We start from the raw sequence: 18920 nt of genomic DNA on the forward strand, positions 1-18920 counted from the left end.
CAGTGTCAGTCAAAACACAGTCAAAAAACCTGTAGAACATAAGAAGATCAAGTGCAAGTTACGCTAAATGAACAACTACGGTAGTAGAGGCCCACCTAAAACAGGTCAACTTAAACCAGTCTGTTCTTGAGAGAAGCACAAGAAGTGCAAGGTCTGTTAGTGTTGAAAGATAAGTGTGAACATTTCTAACATGCCTCACAAATGCCCAGCCCAGGTTGTTCAGATACCGTAGCAGAGAGAGGAAGACCTTCTCCTGGCTGCATAATTGAGATGTTTCAGTTTTTCGAAGTGAGTATCAGATTCCCGGGGGCATCTCTGTTCCAACACTAATCCAACATTGATCTGAAAGTGCATAAGAGGCTCCAAATTCTACAGACAGTGCAGCTGACTCCATAACCATACAAATAGTTTGCTCTTATGACTCCTTAAATGAAGGAGCCTCATCATACAATGATGTGTTAATAATGAGGAAGGTCCAAAAGAAAGAGATATGCAGAATGAAAGCAGCGTGGAGAATGGGAAACCAAAATAAGAATATGTAATTTGAGAGATGTGTTCAAGTAAAAGTTCATCCTTCCCTTACATTTTCATGGCTACCATTTTAGGATTTGTATTACACACAACCAAAACATTATGTTTTTTGCGCAGATTTTGCAACCTAGCTAATAATACACTTGTTTAAACTACCACATTGCCTCATTTCATGGCACAATTTCAACTAGTAAATCTACTCCTATCTACAGTAATTGTTTGGAAAAACAGCAGGAAGCACCATATATTTTTCAAGGCAAATAGCTACAAAATGAGCCAATCATAGATGTAGGTGTTTATGTGTAAAGGTTGTTTGAGATAGTATTTATCTCAGTAAGCATGCATTAAATAATAGAATTTAACAGTGATTTGTTTTCCCTCCTTTTTCACAGTCGTACCCTGGTTCAAGTCTGGAGAGTGAAGATTTTAACATTCCACCAATTACACCCCCTTCACTCCCTGACCATTCTCTGTTGCACTTGTCAGATGTGGAGGCTAGCTACCACTCCCTGTGCCACCCAATGAGTCAGGGTGGTCTGCTTCAGTTTCATCCACAAGGCATGGACCTTCCTGCAATTACTGTTTCTAACATGCTTGGCCAGGATGGGTCACTTCTTTCAAATTCCATCTCTATGGTAAGTGTTTATTTTATTTTATTTAGTTTTTATACGCTTATATTAACAGGTCTTGCAATCATAAAAATGTCAATGTGTTTTAAGTTATAAGTGCTCAAAATGGAAAAAAGGTTCATCAAAGAGACCAGTAGATATTGATATACTATACAAAATATGTAATGTAAATTGTTTTTTTCTAGTTGTGTAACATCATTATATATTGTATTTATATATAGTAGGCATAGATGTGTACATGCCTGCCACTTTGTGTTTATTTGTTTGTTTGTTCATTTATATAATTTGTAAAGTGTGTGATTGCCCAGAAGCATCTGTCTTGACACTAATCAATTTAATAGCAAGGCTGTGCCCAGTGCTAGCAAGAGACTTTCTGCACTTCATTTAGGGAGCTAGTCACAAACATAAACATGTATATTTATCTTTGTGACTAGTTCCCATCGCTGTTCATCAAGCGAATGTCATAGGTCAGTAAATTCTGTACATTTTGCTGCATCTTTCTGTTTTTGGGTACTGCGAGGAACTGAACTCTGGCAGGACACTAGGGGCGCTCTGGTGTATACCAGTTAAACCCCTTCTGTATAAAGGAAGGTATTTTTATTGTGCAGTGCTTTAAAATATATGCAGAGGCTCTTATTAAGGGTCGTTTGTGGATCAGAAGCCAAAGTAACTTCTTTAGATGGCCAGAGATCCAAGTCCTACATGGTAGTTTAAGCAGTAGCTGAGGTGCTGCATTTTAAACCAGTTGTAGAGAGTGTACTGTGGAGGCAGGAAGCCATCATTAGAGTACACTAGCGTAGTCGATGTGCGAGCTGACAATAAGCTCAAGAATATTAACATCAGAATGCACAAGTAAAAAAGGAAGTTTAGGCAGTATTTTCAGATAGAAAGAGCATGTGGCGGATACCTTAACTCCTAGAAGTTAGAATGATATTTTATCATCAAAGTGGCTTCTTTGATTTTTTTATAGTGTGGGAGGGAGTGTGACAGTGGCCGAATGCATCCAGGGACCAAGTAAATTACCAAATAGACCTGAGGCCTCCTAGAATCACCAACTCTGTTTTGTTTGTGTTACGTTTCAGACAATTAAGACAATATTTCATAAGCATTTGGAAGAGCTACAAAACATTTCGCCATCGACAGCAAGATCATGACTGAAAAAAGTATTTGAATGTCAATTGTCCCAAATGCTGTTTGATGTGTTGCATTATCTATCGTAAACAGTAAATTAGATATATATCAGTCCAAATCATTTAAATATTCATAGTGAAATTTTGCAACCCTGAACTTTATGTTCAGATAATTATCCTAGATTATGTTCTGTCATAATGTGTAGGTTATGTTACATTTGTAATGAGATAAACTATGGGCCTCATTACGATGCCGGTCGGACGAGCGTCCGATCGGCATCGTGTCGGAAATGGGACCGCCCACCAAGGAGTCGGCGATCCCGCTTCCCTAATTAGGATGCGACCACCTTCACGGCAGTCGTAAAGTGTATATTTCCTATTGCGGCTTGTGCTGCGGACTGCAGCACAAGCTGCAATAGAAAAATTATACTTTTCAAACATCCATGCACCGTGTGGTAGGCACTAAGTGGAGACCGTGGGGGACGGGGGCTCTGATGGGGGCCCCAAAAAGTCCGTTTCCAACAGCCTTTTGTATGGCGGTCAGACCGCCATAGAAAGGCTGTCGGAAACGTACATCGGAATCCCCAAGGTGGTGCCTGGGCAGTCACCACCTCCATTTTGGGGATTGCGATCCACCCTCCGCCCTGACAGGCTCTTTGAGGCAGAGCGGATTCCCCCCGTAGGCATCGGTTGGACCGCCAGCTTTTTCATGAAATGCATATCAAGTGGCTTAGTAGTAGTTTTAAGTAACATTTATTGATCAAAAGGAATTGATGGAATGAGAAAACCGTTTTACTAACAATTCTGGGCTGTCCTTAAAAACAGAAGGTAAAAGGTCAACCTTTCATATTGCTAACAAGTCCCTCATTGTCTTTCAAAAATAGATAAGATCATTCCATGTAAAATTTGTACCTAAATTGGTTCAACTGTTTCTTAAAAAATAACCAAGGCTTTGTGAACCAAATAAATCCCTTAGAATCAGTTCGTTGAATAATCTCAAAATAAATGAACTTTTAGGCCAAGAAGTGTTAATATGGACTGTATTACATCTTTTTAGTCCTGCAAGCTAGCTGTATTATATAAACTGTAGTATTTTCCTTTTGTAGTTTCACAAAAAAAAAGTGCAATAATACTCTCGCTACACAGTAACCCATGTATGGCTATAATGTGCTTTGTAGTTGATAGTATGAGTTTTTCATACCCTTGGATACCATTTTTAAAACATAAAGTATTGTTCATGTCTTTGTTTTCATTATTTTCCAGTATTTTATTTTGCACCTGTTTTCTAGAGAGTAATGAATTGCTGGTGCTCTTCCAGTCTGCATTTAAGTTCTTAACATCTTGGTATTTGAGATGTTTGGCCGTTTGATTTAGACTTTTGTGTTTTTTACCTTATCTCATTTTAACTGTCTAAATTCGTTATGGGCCGTACTCAGCGCCTTTTGTAATTCGTTGTCAAGTTCTTGAAAGACAGCTTTAATCTTTTTTTAACTGTCATGTGTAAATATGAAAGAATCTGCTGGAAGCCTTTTAAATATATGAAAACTTCTTCAAGTTCAGTTGTTTCCACCTTCCCCTTTTCATATCTGACAGTTCCTGTATTCCTTAGAACTACAGACTCAAACTCACTTTAATGCGATTGTTAAGATTATTTAATGTCATGAAGTTATCACAAACTGATGAAATACATGTTCCTATCTAGAAAGAATGACTACCTGCTTATGAGGCCCCATAAAAGATATTTGTTATGTAAGTGATATTTATACAGCATGAACCTGATGCATCTGCAACTAGTATAGCCTTTTAGCACTTGAAGACCATATGTTCACACTCATATGCGTTCTTTGCTGTCAGGAATATGCATTGCCACACGGGTCTGGACAGCTTGAGAACCAGTCGAAGGAGATGCTCTATTTGAAGTTATCCACGACAATGCAGATGGTAATTCAGGGTTCCCAGTTGCTTGAAGAGGACACACTTATGCTGACTGGGTTTATAAATGTGACTTTGATAGTATCACATTGCCTTTTTGCTCCCCTTTGGTGTTGTAGTAGATGTCTTTTTTGTAAGGGTATGAGATGCATACGGAAGGGACAAGCAGGGTTCATGACAAGGGAAAAGGAATTTTGTGTGTGTTGCGTTGAGAGCCACATGCTGTAGAAGGTTTGAATTTTGCATTCTGATGAGTGTTAAGAAACCAAGATCAATTAAACCATCATAGAACAAGTAATAATCAAAGATGTGCATTTGCTGTCTTTGCTTGGCCATCCAGACATGGAGGCATGAATTGCAAGAAATGTAATGTTGAGATTTCCCACGGATCAATCCCAAACTTTATTAGAATCACTCACCCGCAGAGCCCAGTGAAGGAAGCTGATGGAAAGGTTTTGTCCATGTGTCAACTACCAAAGAAGTATATCCAAGCAGGTATTTAGTATTTTACAATAAGCATTTTCAGCCGTTCCAGATCACAAATGTAAATAAGTAGGTAGGTTAAAAAATAATATATCATAAACACTAACTCGGAACTAAACTAGAATGAGGAACACAATGCAGGTGAAAAACATTCCAACACTCAAGAGTGTGGAGAAAGTAAGCAAACTGGTGGATTTTCCATCCTGTTTGCCGAGCCACACAATAAATCCATAGCAAAAGCAGGTCTGTAGCTTTGAAGAAACATTTCTCAAAGCTAAATTCCCAGAAATGCATATGAAAAAGCAAAGTTCAATTATTGCTTTACAGAATGTAAACTAAGCAAGTGGAAATTGTTAGTACATACTTTTTGCATTCTTGATAACACCTTAGCATTCACAAATTCAGAGTTAGGGGCATCTATGTAGCTGTTATGAGGATCCTACCTTCAAAAGTAGGCGAATGCCAACAAACTCCTCAATTTGGGTATATTCACATACCTCTTGTGGGTAGGTTAAAACCCTGAATACACTTAACTTGCAAATTTAGGTGAAAATCAGTAGTGAAATCCCCCTAGTTAAGGGGGTTGTAGAAGAAGATCCTTTATTGAAAAGCTTCTGTTTGGAAAAACACAGAAAAAATAAATGTGATAAATACACATTTGCATCCAATTTCCATATGCATATTTCCTAGGTTGGAAATGATATGTATATATGAATGTATGCATGTATGTATGTATGCAGATGTGTATAGCACAAACATAGATGCAAAGCAACACAATGCTGTTTATTTAGGGACTTATTATTTGTATTTACTGTGCATCCTTGTATTCCATAGTAACTACATAGATTCCCATGGGTACCCCTCCAATTCTCCCACAGAATTCACACATTTCCTGTAAACATAGAATTGGTCATGTGTGAGCAATTGTCAATTCCTTATTCTCTACCTTTTGTGAATCGAACCCTAAATCATCATCAATGGATTACTGAATAAAGTTGACTGCTTGTCAGAGGGCAGACATAGTCAAAGGCTTCACTAAATGTCACCACCAATCTTCCGCTGTTCTGTGCCTCCAGTGATTGCTCATCAGTATTTCACTGGCATATAATCCAAGATTCAGAAGGAAATGCTCTAGCAATGAAGTGAGAGCCATTTCAACATTCCCAAAGTTTTCCAGTCTCAGATATATTGATAGACAGCGCATAAGTGGGTTAAAAGAGTTCCCTTAGTTAAGCAAATTCTGAACTATGTGCTCATGAATTTTGGATCGCACTGACTAGATATACTCTTAAAACAAGGTAATCATATCATGGATCTGGTGACTTAGATTCTCAAGGTTCTTTGTTCTTATTCCACAGTTCTTGGCAAGATTTGTTTTCCATTTACTAAGTACTTTCTGCATGATAATGACTGATCTAAACCAGAAGCAAATTTAATTTCTGCCATGCCTAAATAGGAAAAAGAAATCCAAAAGCAAAATCAATTTTCTTTGTATATTCCCAGTGAACATTATAGTGGATCATGGTTGGTATCTGTTATAAAAAGCTGTGTTCAGAGAACCCGTATTGGTTTTCTATTTCCCGTTATAGGCTTCCAATGTCTTTAGGAATAGATGAGTTTTCCATAACCGACTGCAGGATTCAGATTCTGGAAAAAATTACTTTAGCGATGAGGTCTATCGCTCAGATGGGCTTCATTGTGTATATTTCATAGATGATGATAAACTTTCACAAAATTGAAACACAGGTTTATTGGATACTAGTACATGTCAGAAATAAATATCCTCCCATTCCTTTTCTTTTCATTTATTGGCTTTAAAAGAGAGACAATTTATATTTTACACCCTCCAGTAGATTTTGGACAGTAATTTTAGAAATTATATTCCTCATAGAAGTGGAAACAAGTATGGATTTCCTGAAAAATATAAAATATTGTGATGAATGATTTTTCCTCTTACTCAAAAGCTGAAATTGATATTAAATGACGTAAAGGGACCCAGCTGTAAGGCCAATAAACCTGTCTTAATGGAGAAAGAGTAATGCACCGCTCTTTGATAACGAGTCGGAGTAATGGTGTGTGGAAGTCACCCTCTGTATCCTAGGCTTACAATTTAGAACCCAAGTTTGTCTTTAAACACTAATGTTCCCAGACTGACATTAATATCACCAGGTTATGGATTCCACAGCTAAACAAGACAGACATTCTGCCCAGCAAGGACAGCGATTACACTCTCTCAGAGAACTGTGAACACAGGGCCTTGAGAGCTTGTAGGAATTGCTGAACCAGTGGCAGATCACACAAGTCTATTCTTAAAACAAGACCTAGTTCTCAGGACACTGTCCTCAACAAGGTAGCTCAGAAGTCAGGAGAGATCTGGTTAGTAGGATAGACGACCCATTATAGGCGCAACTAAAGGCTATATTTGCTAATGTTTTACACGGGTGCTTGTGTGACGTATTGAAATGCAAAACGTAGTATCCAATTATTGTAAATTTTAAAGGCTTGCTAGTGCAGCACAAATTTGTATTATGCTGTGCGGGTGTCCATGCAAATGAATTTCTAAATATCATTGTGAACAGTGAATATGAAACTAATCGGGTGATTCATGTAATTGCAACTGCAGATTTTTTGCAAATGTGTGTTTGCATTTAGAGATTCACAATCCAGGATGCCAGTTGAGAGGTGGCTAGGCACATTTGCTGGTTGGCCCACAGTGCATTGTAGGGAAAGTAGGTACACCTCCACTTTTTGAATATGCATTGGCCCTCATACACAATCTCAGTGGATCTCAGCAGGCTCCCAACTTTTCACCCATGCATCCTCTAGTAAAAGCCTTAAACATCTGTATGTTAGTAGTAGAAATGTAATTCTATATTTACAAGAGCAGTGGAGTATGGGACTTGTAATGCCTTAAGGGAAAATGTTGTCTCTTGGCTTTACAGTGCCATCCTCTGTGGCTGTCTTACTCTAGCTCAGTAAGGTATTATGCCAGCACAACACCATGAGAAAGTTTCCTGCACCTGCCATGTCCAACAACATCAGCGGCGGCCGGCACAGGTAAGCGCGATGGGGTGCGGAGAGGTTGGGGGGAGTCGACAGGCGACAGAATAGGTCAAATTAAATAAATGAATCCTATTCCGGTGTCTGTCGACTCCCTCCCACGGCCTGCTCCACCTCCTCACCATGATTACCTGCACCGGCCGCGACTGGATAGCATGTTCCCAATCACACATTTTTTGCTGGGGCAGATGACAGTGTGATAGACAATTTGCAAACACATAGCACATGCACAAACTGACTTGATGAATCAATGCATGTGCAAAATAGGATTTTTTTTCCATTGGCTTCACAAATCAGGAAGAATCTTTTGTGAATTTGACGCAGGATATTTATAATAGTGCTACAAAAATATTTTCAGACACTAAATCACATTGGTGCACATATTAGAAATTATCCTCATATTCACAACAAAACTAAAGTGTGCCTTTTTTCCCTTTTCTTAAAATGTGTTTAACATTTTTGTTCGGTAAACATAGCAAGTATATCCAAACATCAGCAATTGCAATGTATATGAATACTTTTCATGCATCTTTTAGTGAAAATGAGCTACATTTTAGATGGGTGATTGTTGCCAAGCAGTGCCAAGGCTGTGTGTTATGTACTAGGGAACGGCTGTGGAGCCCTTGAAATCCTCACTATTATAGGAAGAACTGTCAGTGTTTCTTCTTTGTTTGATGGGCAGGGTTGCGTTTCTAGGACAGGAAGTGAAACAAGTGACAGAGTTGTCTGAGCAGATGAAGGAAAGTGGTCTCCTTTGTCCAGGTACCTTGACAGGTTGATATTTAGAAATTCTCAGTTATCTTCAGACATTTTAAAGATATGTTGTTCTGTGCAATAGAGACTTTGTTAACCTTACTTAAGCCTAGATAGATGGCGGGTCCATCATTGTACTGCTATGATGAGCACAATGTGTACAGAGTGTCTAAGTAACATACAATGGAAGCAGTTCACTGCTAGATTCCCTTCACTGTTATGCGGCAGAGGTGTTCTGAGAAAAGATACAGGTTTGAGAGGATCGCCTCGGAAGTGAGGGTATCAATTAAAAGGCCTTTCATAAGTACCTTACGTCTTGTAGCCCTACAAAGCATCCTCAGGTAATAGAATGGGCTAAATGCAACCCAAAGACCACGAAAAAATTCACATGCACTGCCTGCATTATAATTCTATAAAATATGATTCCAGGGATTGAGGTACTTCCACTAGACAAGAGGGGGAGATAGCAGAATTATGACCGTCTCCTCACTGGACCTGTTTGCCACATTTACTGATATTGTTGGCAGGCCCAATACACTGTAAAACTCTCTAATAGTGAATGTGGGATGAAGCCTAGGATTAGTCAATGTGGAGACGCTTCTTAAGTGAGATGATGCCCTGGACCATTTAAAAATGGAACAACCTGGTGAGAATTCATTAAACAAAATCTGCATTTCACCAGTTGTACTCGCTAACACTGTGTTTAAGTATGTATTTACTAGCTATCCTAATATCTACAAAGGAATGGAGTGCTGTACATAGCAGTGAGGGAACATAGGAATTATGCCAGCAGAAATATATTATTCAAAATCATCTACAGTGGCACATGGTGTGCTTTACGGCATGTGCCACTATAAATAATTTTGGTGGTACTCGATGTGTGGCACTCGGGACGCTGTTTGCCCGGCAGACCCTTTATTGTGGCCCGCAGACCTTTCTTTGGGAATTGATAAAACAGGAGCATAGAGGTAAAGCAGTTTGACTTTAGTTTTTTTATTGCTACTGCTGTTAGCCAGACAACATCGTTTAGTGATTCTGGTTTTTTTTCTATAGTCGGTTCAGCTTGTTTTATGAGCAAGGCTGCCCTTCTCATAAAATAAGCTAAAATTACTGTAGAAAGAAAGCCCAGCATCAGAAAACAAAGAAAGCTATTCTGCAAGGGTACATTTGTTTGTACTCTTCTGGTTGTGAGCTTTCTTTCTACAGCCAGTTAAGCTTGTACCATCATCAAAGCAGGCCTGCTCATTTTTGAAAGCTGAATTGAGTGGACTGTGGAAGGGTGTAGAAAAGGTATGGGAACTGTGACAGGAGCATGACAGGGTTGGGTTGGGTTAGTGTGAGGAGGTCCCTTCCAGGTTTTGTATTTCCAGTCTGGTACCTGCAATCATTTCTTTTTATAATAAATTCAATAATACAGGCAATAGAGTGCAAAGAAATGTCCTGTTGTGGGTACATACATGGAAATGGTAAACCTGATAGTTTTGGTTCAGTCAGTTTGCTTCATGTCAACCTCTCTGGCATCATTTTGCAGCTGGGTATGTTGCTGGTACTGCATGCAGTAATTATAGTTCTTGAATGTAATTGAATATAATACTGTACTGAAGGTAATACTTTTTGCCGCTGTGGCTGTTTCTCTGCCTAGGGTCAATACACTTTGCGATGAAGTGTCACTCGAGGTATCATACATAAATTATGAGAATGTCACAAATACATACAATGCAAACATGGAAATTACACAAGTATGCAGGCTCAAAACCTGGCCGCCCTGTAATATGTGTAAATGCATTGTTTTGGTGGAAAAGCTCAGTTTCATTGCTACAGACTTCAGATGTTTGTGTGTCACTGCAGGGTCACTGACTTAAATCCTGGTTGTTGCACTGGGGTAAAGAAATGCGTATTTATAATTCCATTGAATCTCATCTTGTGACAGCAATTACAGTGAATATGCAGTTTATAAATCTTTTACACACAGTACACAATAGAATGCAACATTTTAAAAATGTATAGGTTACACGTAGTTTAGCCTGAAGCCTGTAGGCTACTACAAAATGTGCAAAAAGATTTGAAAGGATGCATTTTCTCATAATCTTTCGGAAATAAGTGTTTCTTTTCTGTCCTCGTAATTCCCCACCCTGTCTCGGTGGGTTGCTGCATCATCCATGCAGGCCTCGGGCACACCCCACACTATGGGCGAAACAAAGGCCCCCGCAGGCCCACGGTGCGGGGGGGTGGAAGGGCGTAACCTCCAGGGGGCCCCCCTCAGCACCGCACTTCGGCTGGGGATCTCCAGATTGAGTCTGTAGGGGCCCCTCCATGTGCACTGCAGGCAGGCCCCCCTCAAGTTTCGTTATGCCACTGCCCCACACTCTACTTTTTGGTCCCCGAGAAAATGTTTGTGAGTATCCATGTCATAAGAGAAGCAGGATTCCTGCTTTGCAGCCAGAATCATGCATGCAGGGCGCATGCCTGATGGTGTTCCAAGCTCTTGGTGCATAGATAGAGAAGGCTTGGCTCTTGTGTTTTTCCTTTTTTCCATTTCCTGGTTCCTTGTGCTACTCTGGTTGCCTGGGGCAGTGCCTTTCTCCATCATGTGTGCCGGTGCACTGATCAGCACCATGTACAGCATTGCCAAAAAAGAAAATGGTTAATATGTCCACATAAGTGACCTAGTGCCGAAAAGAATAATATTTCCACAACTCACAAACACTGTGAAGGTCGAGTGCCTTTCATGTGGTGTGCAGAGTACGATTAAGCTGCTCTTTGTATTGGAAGTACAACAGTTTTGACAATCCGCCCATGCATACAGGCTGTACACGAGATTGGAAACTGCAGCCCATATTTCTATGGGTCTATAGGGAGGGCAGCAGAGAAGTGAATTCAGATGCATTAGAGCAGCATGAATTTCTAATATGTTGCTATTATGGAAAGGGCTACTGGCATATTGAATAATGCAGCTTTCAGAGCCGAGCTGAGTGTTATTACAAGCAGCCTGATTGCTGTTTTTAAAATAAATGTTTAAAAAATATTACCGAGGCACTTTCTTTTTCATGTAATGCATAAAACATGGAACAATGGATTTTAGCTCGGGATCTTAAAATACGCCAAAGAGCAGGTGATGTCAGCTCCAATTCTTTTCAAAACCCAGTGAGAGAAGAAAGCGTTTGAAATTAAATGGATGTCGCTACACTGTATTTCTTATAAAACGGCAAAGAAAGACAGACTTGGCTCTGCCGCCGTCGACAGACTAATAACTGAAATAATTATTCGACGTATTCCAGAATACATTTAAAAATTATCAATGGCAGCCTGGTTTGTTCTCATAGGGTGCTACTGCAATGTGGCCATGCAGGAGAGATGCTCCTTAAGGGTTTCCTTCAAGCATCTTTCCTGCAGGATGGAACCACTAGAATGCCTACGTCACTGGGTGCCTTGCATTTTTTTCCAGTTTCCAGCTGCTAGCTTCTTCTTGCCAGCTAGTAGAATTCTGCTTCATATACGAAATTCGCCTGTAGTCTAGGGACTGACCGCAAGTTCACCAGCAAGATTTTTCTTGGGTGAAAAAGGAAAAATTGAAAACATCTTTGGTTAAGAGTTGTGCCGTGTTCGCCACATTTATAAGATCGGACGCAGGTTCTTTCCACGCTGGTCAGACCCGCCCCACTTACCCAAGTGCCTGGTGGATATTGGGGAGGAAAGTGAGCAGAGACTTATGACCTATAGTTGGCCACATACAGCCAGTTCATCATCCAGCGGCCCCTCACAATGCCCTGATAAGCAATGGTGGGAGGGGCTGCAGGGCAGGGGGAACGCTTCTACCCTCACCCTTTCACCTCTCCCCGTCGTCTATTTACCGAATGCTGCAAATAATTCCTGCAATATTTACCCTTATTACCTTCCCCATTCTCCGCCCCAGCAGTTAGCTAGGCTTTTGTGCCCGGCTTGCACCGAGTGTGTTTTTACTTGTCAAGTGAGCATCTTCTGTAAGAAGAAATGCGTTAAGACATACACGCCAACCCGCCCCCCCATGTATGCAGAAGACTACAGATTTCAAAGCTAGTCTCCCACCTCCCGGTTTCTGCTTGTTTCCCAGCTCCCGATTCCTGCTGGTCTCCCACCTCCCAATTTCCTGCTTGTCTCAGCTCCCGATTCATGCTTATCTCCCACCTCCCAATTCCTTGCTGTCTCCCAGCTCCCGATTCTTGCTTGTCTCCCAGCTCCCGATTCTTGCTTGTCTCCCACCTTCCGACTTCAACTTGTCTCCCACCTCCCGATTCCTGCTTGCCTCCCACCCCCGCTTCTTGCTTGTCTCCCACCTCCCGCTTCCTGCGTGTCTCCCACCTCCCGCTTCCTGCGTGTCTCCCACCTCCCGCTTCCTGCGTGTCTCCCACCTCCCGCTTCCTGCGTGTATCCCAGCTCCCGATTCCTGCTTGCCTCCCACCCCCTCTTCTTGCTTGTCTCCCACCTCCCGCTTCCTGCGTGTCTCCCACCTCCCACTTCCTGCGTGTATCCCAGCTCCCGATTCCTGCTTGTCTCCCACCTCCTGCTGGTCTCCCACCTCTCGATTCCTGCTTGTCTCCCACCTCCCGATTCCTGCTTGCCTCCCACCCCCGCTTCTTGCTTGTCTCCCACCTCCCGCTTCCTGCGTGTCTCCCACCTCCCGCTTCCTGCGTGTATCCCAGCTCCCGATTCCTGCTTGTCTCCCACCTCCTGCTGGTCTCCCACCTCTCGATTCCTGCTTGTCTCCCACCTCCCGATTCCTGCTTGCCTCCCACCCCCGCTTCTTGCTTGTCTCCCACCTCCCGCTTCCTGCGTGTCTCCCACTCCCGCTTCCTGCGTGTATCCCAGCTCCCGATTCCTGCTTGTCTCCCACCTCCTGCTGGTCTCCCACCTCCCGATTCCTGCTTGTCTCTTCTCCCACCTGCCGATTCTTGGAGGGGGATATTAGAGGGCGTGGCAGGCCATGACATTTAATTGTTGCCAGTTTTACATATTGCATAGAAAAAAAGAGTTTATAATTTTGTTTTTGTTTGCGCTATGTATTAAACTGTCAAAAATAAAATGCTGATTGTCCCCATACATGCCTATAGACTGATTCACACAGACTGCCTGTGCGCAGTCTAAGTCAAGGAGTAAACTGCATTCTCCAAAGTATTTTTTTTTAAATTAGATCTCCCACTTGCCTGCTCTAAAATGTTGTCATGTATGGTTTGAGGACTTTAAAAATATACTTGTTTTTAGGTTTGCAGAGTTCGATTGGGGGACGTGGGGGTGTGGCCCTTTCGTTGTTTATGACAAAGGTATAGAATATTTTATATATTTGAAGAAAAAATACATGATTAATTTCGGCGTGGGTGCTGAGGGGCGCTTTATTTGTGTGTGTTTGTGCGTTTCACATACTCCCTGCCCGCAAGAGTGCTCGTCTGTTTTCTACTGCATGATATTTACGTGTTTGTTTTTAGGTCTCGGCTCGAAGGCTGCGCTTGCGCAGTCTCGGTCCGAGATTTAATGACTTGGAGAAGAGGGGCTTGAACCCACCCCTCTTCTCCCCTGTTCTCCATTGGCTGGCCTCTTGAATGCTGGCCAGCCATTGGAGAAGAGGTCCGTCACTCCGAACAGGCCCTGTCCTTTTCGGATTCGGGGGCGTGTTTTTTTCAAGAAGTCTAATTATCTCCTCCAGCCAATGGCAAGAGGAGAACACGCCCCTGAATCCGAAACCGCCGCTGCCTTTCTCCGAGGCATTTCTGTTTTGCCTCGGAGAAAGGCGGTGGTGTCTTCCGGTGCCCTCGGCTTGTTTACTGTTGGGCCCTGTGTTAGACTTGTTCCACGTGGCTCAGGCTGATGCCTGAGCAAGAGCTATGGCTGTGTCAAAGATGAAAGCAATATATTTGATTTGTTTTATATTTATCAAAGCGAATTCCATTGGCGAACGATTCCCTTTCCAATTATTATTTGACTAAAGATGTAAAATCGAGCTCTAGCTCCAGTGTAAGAGCTTTTTATACCACGTGCTCACTTTAAAAACAGCTGGAAGTCTCACATGAATTTATGATATTGATTAGGAAACCCTCGTTCGATTTCTAAAGTAAAATTATTGCTCTCTTTGCAATGACGACATGCCAGAATTCCCTTAAAACACGTTGCTCTATGGGAGTGGCTTAAAAATCGCCACTTCCCAACATGGCTGACTCGAAGGAGGCCGTAAAAGGTTCTTTAATGAACATTTGAAAGGCGTCGGCCATCTTCAAGTGATTGATTTTTATTTTGAATTTAACTTGCATGTACTGTGTATTGACAAATATGAGTTGACACATAGTAACAAGTAGCGGAAATATAACATATTCGCATCAGACTTCCTATTTTAACTTTGCATAGTTCCGACCTGTTGTCAGACTAGAATCAGGATATCCGTGGTAGTCTTTCTTCTATGTTAGTAGCCCTCCTGCCTGCCGGTTTCTGTTCTGGTTTCCTGGTTCCACTGAGGCTGGGTGTACCGCCCCTCCCTCGGGTGTGTCCTGCGCCGCCTTTCACCAGCCTCTGCATGTTGTACAGTATCCTCGGCTCGCTGTCCCGCATTCCTCCCAGTCTTCGCTGTATCCTAAGCTCTGTCATGAAGCCTTTGGTGGTGTTCGTCCTCGGCGGGCCCGGTGCCGGCAAAGGGACACAGTGTGAGAAGATAGTGGAGGTGAGTCTGAGAGGTACATTTTTCACCCAATCCTAGGACAGTTCCATTCTCTGGCACCCAGTAGAGCAGCACAGACGTCCAAAAAGGCATTTCTCCGGGCCTAGTGCCTCTTTCCCACCTACCAACCGCTGTGGCTGACTTGTCTTAATTGTTGGGCATCGCACCCCACCTCGCTATCCAGCCCATACCTCTCCCCTACCCCTCTATTATACGTAGAACATCCATACCCGGCGCCTCTTTTTTTTAATTTAAATTTCTAAGGGATAAGACCAACACCTCCATCTTTTCAATAAGACACATATTTTCCATCTGTCTTCAGACACGTATTATTTGAGCCCCCTCACCACGTTTCCGATACACGCCTCGATTATCATCGCCTTTATTCCCGGGTTTAACCTAAACCGTCTAATGCATGTTTTCACGACCTATCCGCCCCACTTCCGTTGCTAGTTTGTTATCTCGTGTTCATCCTTATCCTTTGATATTTTTTTAATTTCTCTTTACAGATTGTTAGCCTTACGGCACCACCCTCTCCAACACAAAAATGCACAATCGCACATTTGCACTACTTTCTTTTTACCAATCCATCTCTGAGTTGTATTTAACAAGCATTTACAATGCAACGGTCTCGGCATTGTTAAAGTTAGAGCTATTGGCATTGCTCATGACAATGCCGATTCTTTAAATGTTTTAAAAACAAAAACATAAACAAAAATAATGTCATGAGCAATGCCAATAGCTCTAACTTTACCAATGCCGAGACCATTGCATTGTAAATGCTTGTTATCTATTGAGAAAGTGGTTGTGCAAATAGGTACGTTCCTGCCCGTGGATGTTTGTGACTGTCCCCGTACACCAACCATTAGATCAGTGAAGCAGCGTTAACAAACTACCTGAGTAGGTTTATGGCCCGGAGATAAGCTTTGCAATAATGTTCACATTAAATAATGCAGCACCTTACACTGATCTACGCTGTCGACACATTTCCGCGCAATATTAAGTGTTTGGAAGAATCGTGGCAATTTTCTTAAACATGCATGGCCGTCTGACAAACAAAGCCCTCGCGCGGTAGATTTCCTGTGATATTCACTTAAATGAATGTTGCGTTTGTCGTATAGAACCGTCATTTCCTCTCAGGGTGCTCTGTGCATCACAGACTGCGCGCGCCTCTTTCAACAATGATAAACATTCTGGTACCCCCAGAGTGCCCTGACCTCGTGCCAAGAAACACACGGCCTGCCTGGCGTTTCCTTCCTCCGATCACTGCCCCAGGGTCTGGAGATGTATATGTGGCAGGTTACCATAGATCACGGGGTGAGATTTCGTTTACTGTTTTCACTCACGGAGCACGGTGAAGTAGGCACTCAGGTCGCACAGCAGAGCCTGTCTTGCTGCAGGCAAGGACTTAATTCCATGGGCAGGAGCATTCTTTTGTTCCTCAAGAACAACAACAAAAAGTATTGTGCCTTTTAGGGATGAAAAAGAAAGAATGTGTGTCTGTTTTTAAAAATGCTTCAGGAATGCTGCAGAGGCCCAAATCACAGGGAAATATATGCACGGTCTCATCAAGGCGACTTGATGAAAGAATGAATTATCATGCAAATTCGAATTCTAAATAGTGAAATATATTCAAATCAATAATTGGAATCCGTACTGCAATTAAGATCATGCAAATATATGGTCATTGAAATACAACCTCAATGTCTGTTTTGGTGGACAAAGCACTGTTTCAAAATCATCTTGAGAGCACATTTATATTCAAGGATTTGAAATACTGCATCAACCTGCTCCCTCAAATAGAAACAGACTGAGATAAACCACCGTTCATAAGCAAAACTAATACCACCACTAACAGAAGTAACACCCAGGCAAACATGCCTTTGCACAACATTCCCATCGGGCACGCCTCCCAACACCCATCTGTGGAATCTCTAGCCAGCATCACAAATTCACTACATGTCACCACATACAAATGTTATGTTACACGATTTATAGAGCGCATGGCTGTCCCAGCAAAGGGACGTCCCAGCGCTAAAGAGCAGGGAGAGAGAAGAATGAGATGAGTAAGCTACTAAAATAGCCATGATAACGCGTAGCCTCATTCTCCATTATGTCTGCGGCTCCTGACCCCGATATTCGCACCTCCTTGATCACAAACTCCTCTCTTCAGACTGCCAACCACCCTGTTTCTTTAAGAGCTCCCCATTTTGTCCGCATCTCCAAAAATAAAACCTGACCTAGATAAATGATCCAATTATCAACCATTTACCTCAATCTCTTTCTTCGGGAGTATCCTCTCAGCAGGAATCTCCTTCCAGCTCCCACATATATTGAAGGCCACTAGCTGCTTCCGGCCTTCAGTTCCTTGAGCAACCACCCTTCTTGTGGCACTAAAACAGTTGTACAAGTGGTAATGTCCTGAGGAAATCTAACAGTGGATCTCGCTGCCTTGTGGTACTTCTGCGTCTTTGAACAGAGAAAAGCTTCACTTATTTGCATCCTTTCAGTCATCATACAGATATGAGTTGGTTCACAATTGTCCTTCCCGACACACATAGTTCTGTACGTGATTCTCTTCTAGTAGACTTCTGCATGTACTTGAACTCAGTTGCGTGCAGTATTTCAGACGATGCTTTAGCATCCATGGTGTTTACTCTGTATATGGGAGTCCTGAGGTCTGCTCTCTACACAACACATCTTCCTTCACCATTGTAATAATCGGATTGCACCATACTTCTAGGAAAGTCACCGGCCAATCATTTTCAGCATCTCAGAGCTAAACTAGACATCATGTCATCCACATTAGATATTGTTCATCTAGGTGTGGCTGTAAGTCTACTATGAATAGATCTACCAGTTTTCTGTGATTTACGGTAGTCATCAAATCTGTATTTTATAAACAAGGGATAAGTTACAAGTGGCAGCAGGTCAGTCTCCCTGGATTGGGTGGAGTGAACTGACACGGCAGTTCTAGAGTAGTACCATGACATATACATCTTTACCGCAAGAAGTCAAATCTGATCACTTTCTACCCACCTATACAGGGATAAAGATCAAGGTGAAAGATGAGAGAACAACTGCAAACATTAAAAACTGAATCCTAAAAGGGAAGACTATACGCTGGGCAAGACGGTGTAGCCTAAAGCCTGACCACAAGAAGATTAGTGCAGACATGTGATAAAACCGAAGCTGGCACACATCAGGAAATTTGAAAAATCGACCTCCGAGGAGCAGAAGCAGACAGCAAACAATCAATATTGGTCATTTTCTAATTCTTAGATAATCTCGATATGCTAGGCTCATCCCCCAATGGTTACATTGCACTTTCTACCCCGCGTGGCCTCTTTTACATATGAAGATGTTCAGTTTCCCAACCTCACCTCTCCTCCTGCCGCACCTTGAACCAAAGCTGCAGATTTGCGTACATATCTTGCATGCGTTTTAGCCTTTTCCCATGAATTAAGGCCACTTGGAAGAAGCCATATTCTTTTTTAAGGATTGGGCAGCCATTTACTATTAGCTTACAGTTCAAATCAGAAACATATTACAATGTACTCCTCTTAAACCTATTTTAAAGAAAACCTTAAATGTCCTAAAATGTAATTAAAATGTGTGCGTGTGTGTGTGTGTGTGTGTGTATATATATATATATAATATATATATATATATATATATATATATATATATATATATATATATATATATCATCTACTGGCGGTC

General features: G+C 41.9%; 1 protein-coding gene across 2 annotated transcripts in view; it reads left to right on the top strand.

Annotated features, from left to right (window-relative positions):
* Nucleotides 1-18920, top strand: part of TOX (thymocyte selection associated high mobility group box) — a 357067-nt gene that overhangs the window by 201944 nt on the left and 136203 nt on the right. For both annotated transcript variants that reach the window (XM_085605562.1, XM_085605563.1), the window contains one exon: nt 924-1166. In XM_085605562.1, coding sequence (XP_085461688.1) covers nt 924-1166 — 243 coding nt within the window. The remainder of the gene's footprint in view (nt 1-923; nt 1167-18920) is intronic.

The sequence above is a fragment of the Triturus cristatus genome, chromosome 5_1 (genome assembly GCF_964204655.1).
Source record: "Triturus cristatus chromosome 5_1, aTriCri1.1, whole genome shotgun sequence".
Taxonomy (NCBI): Eukaryota; Metazoa; Chordata; class Amphibia; order Caudata; family Salamandridae; genus Triturus; species Triturus cristatus.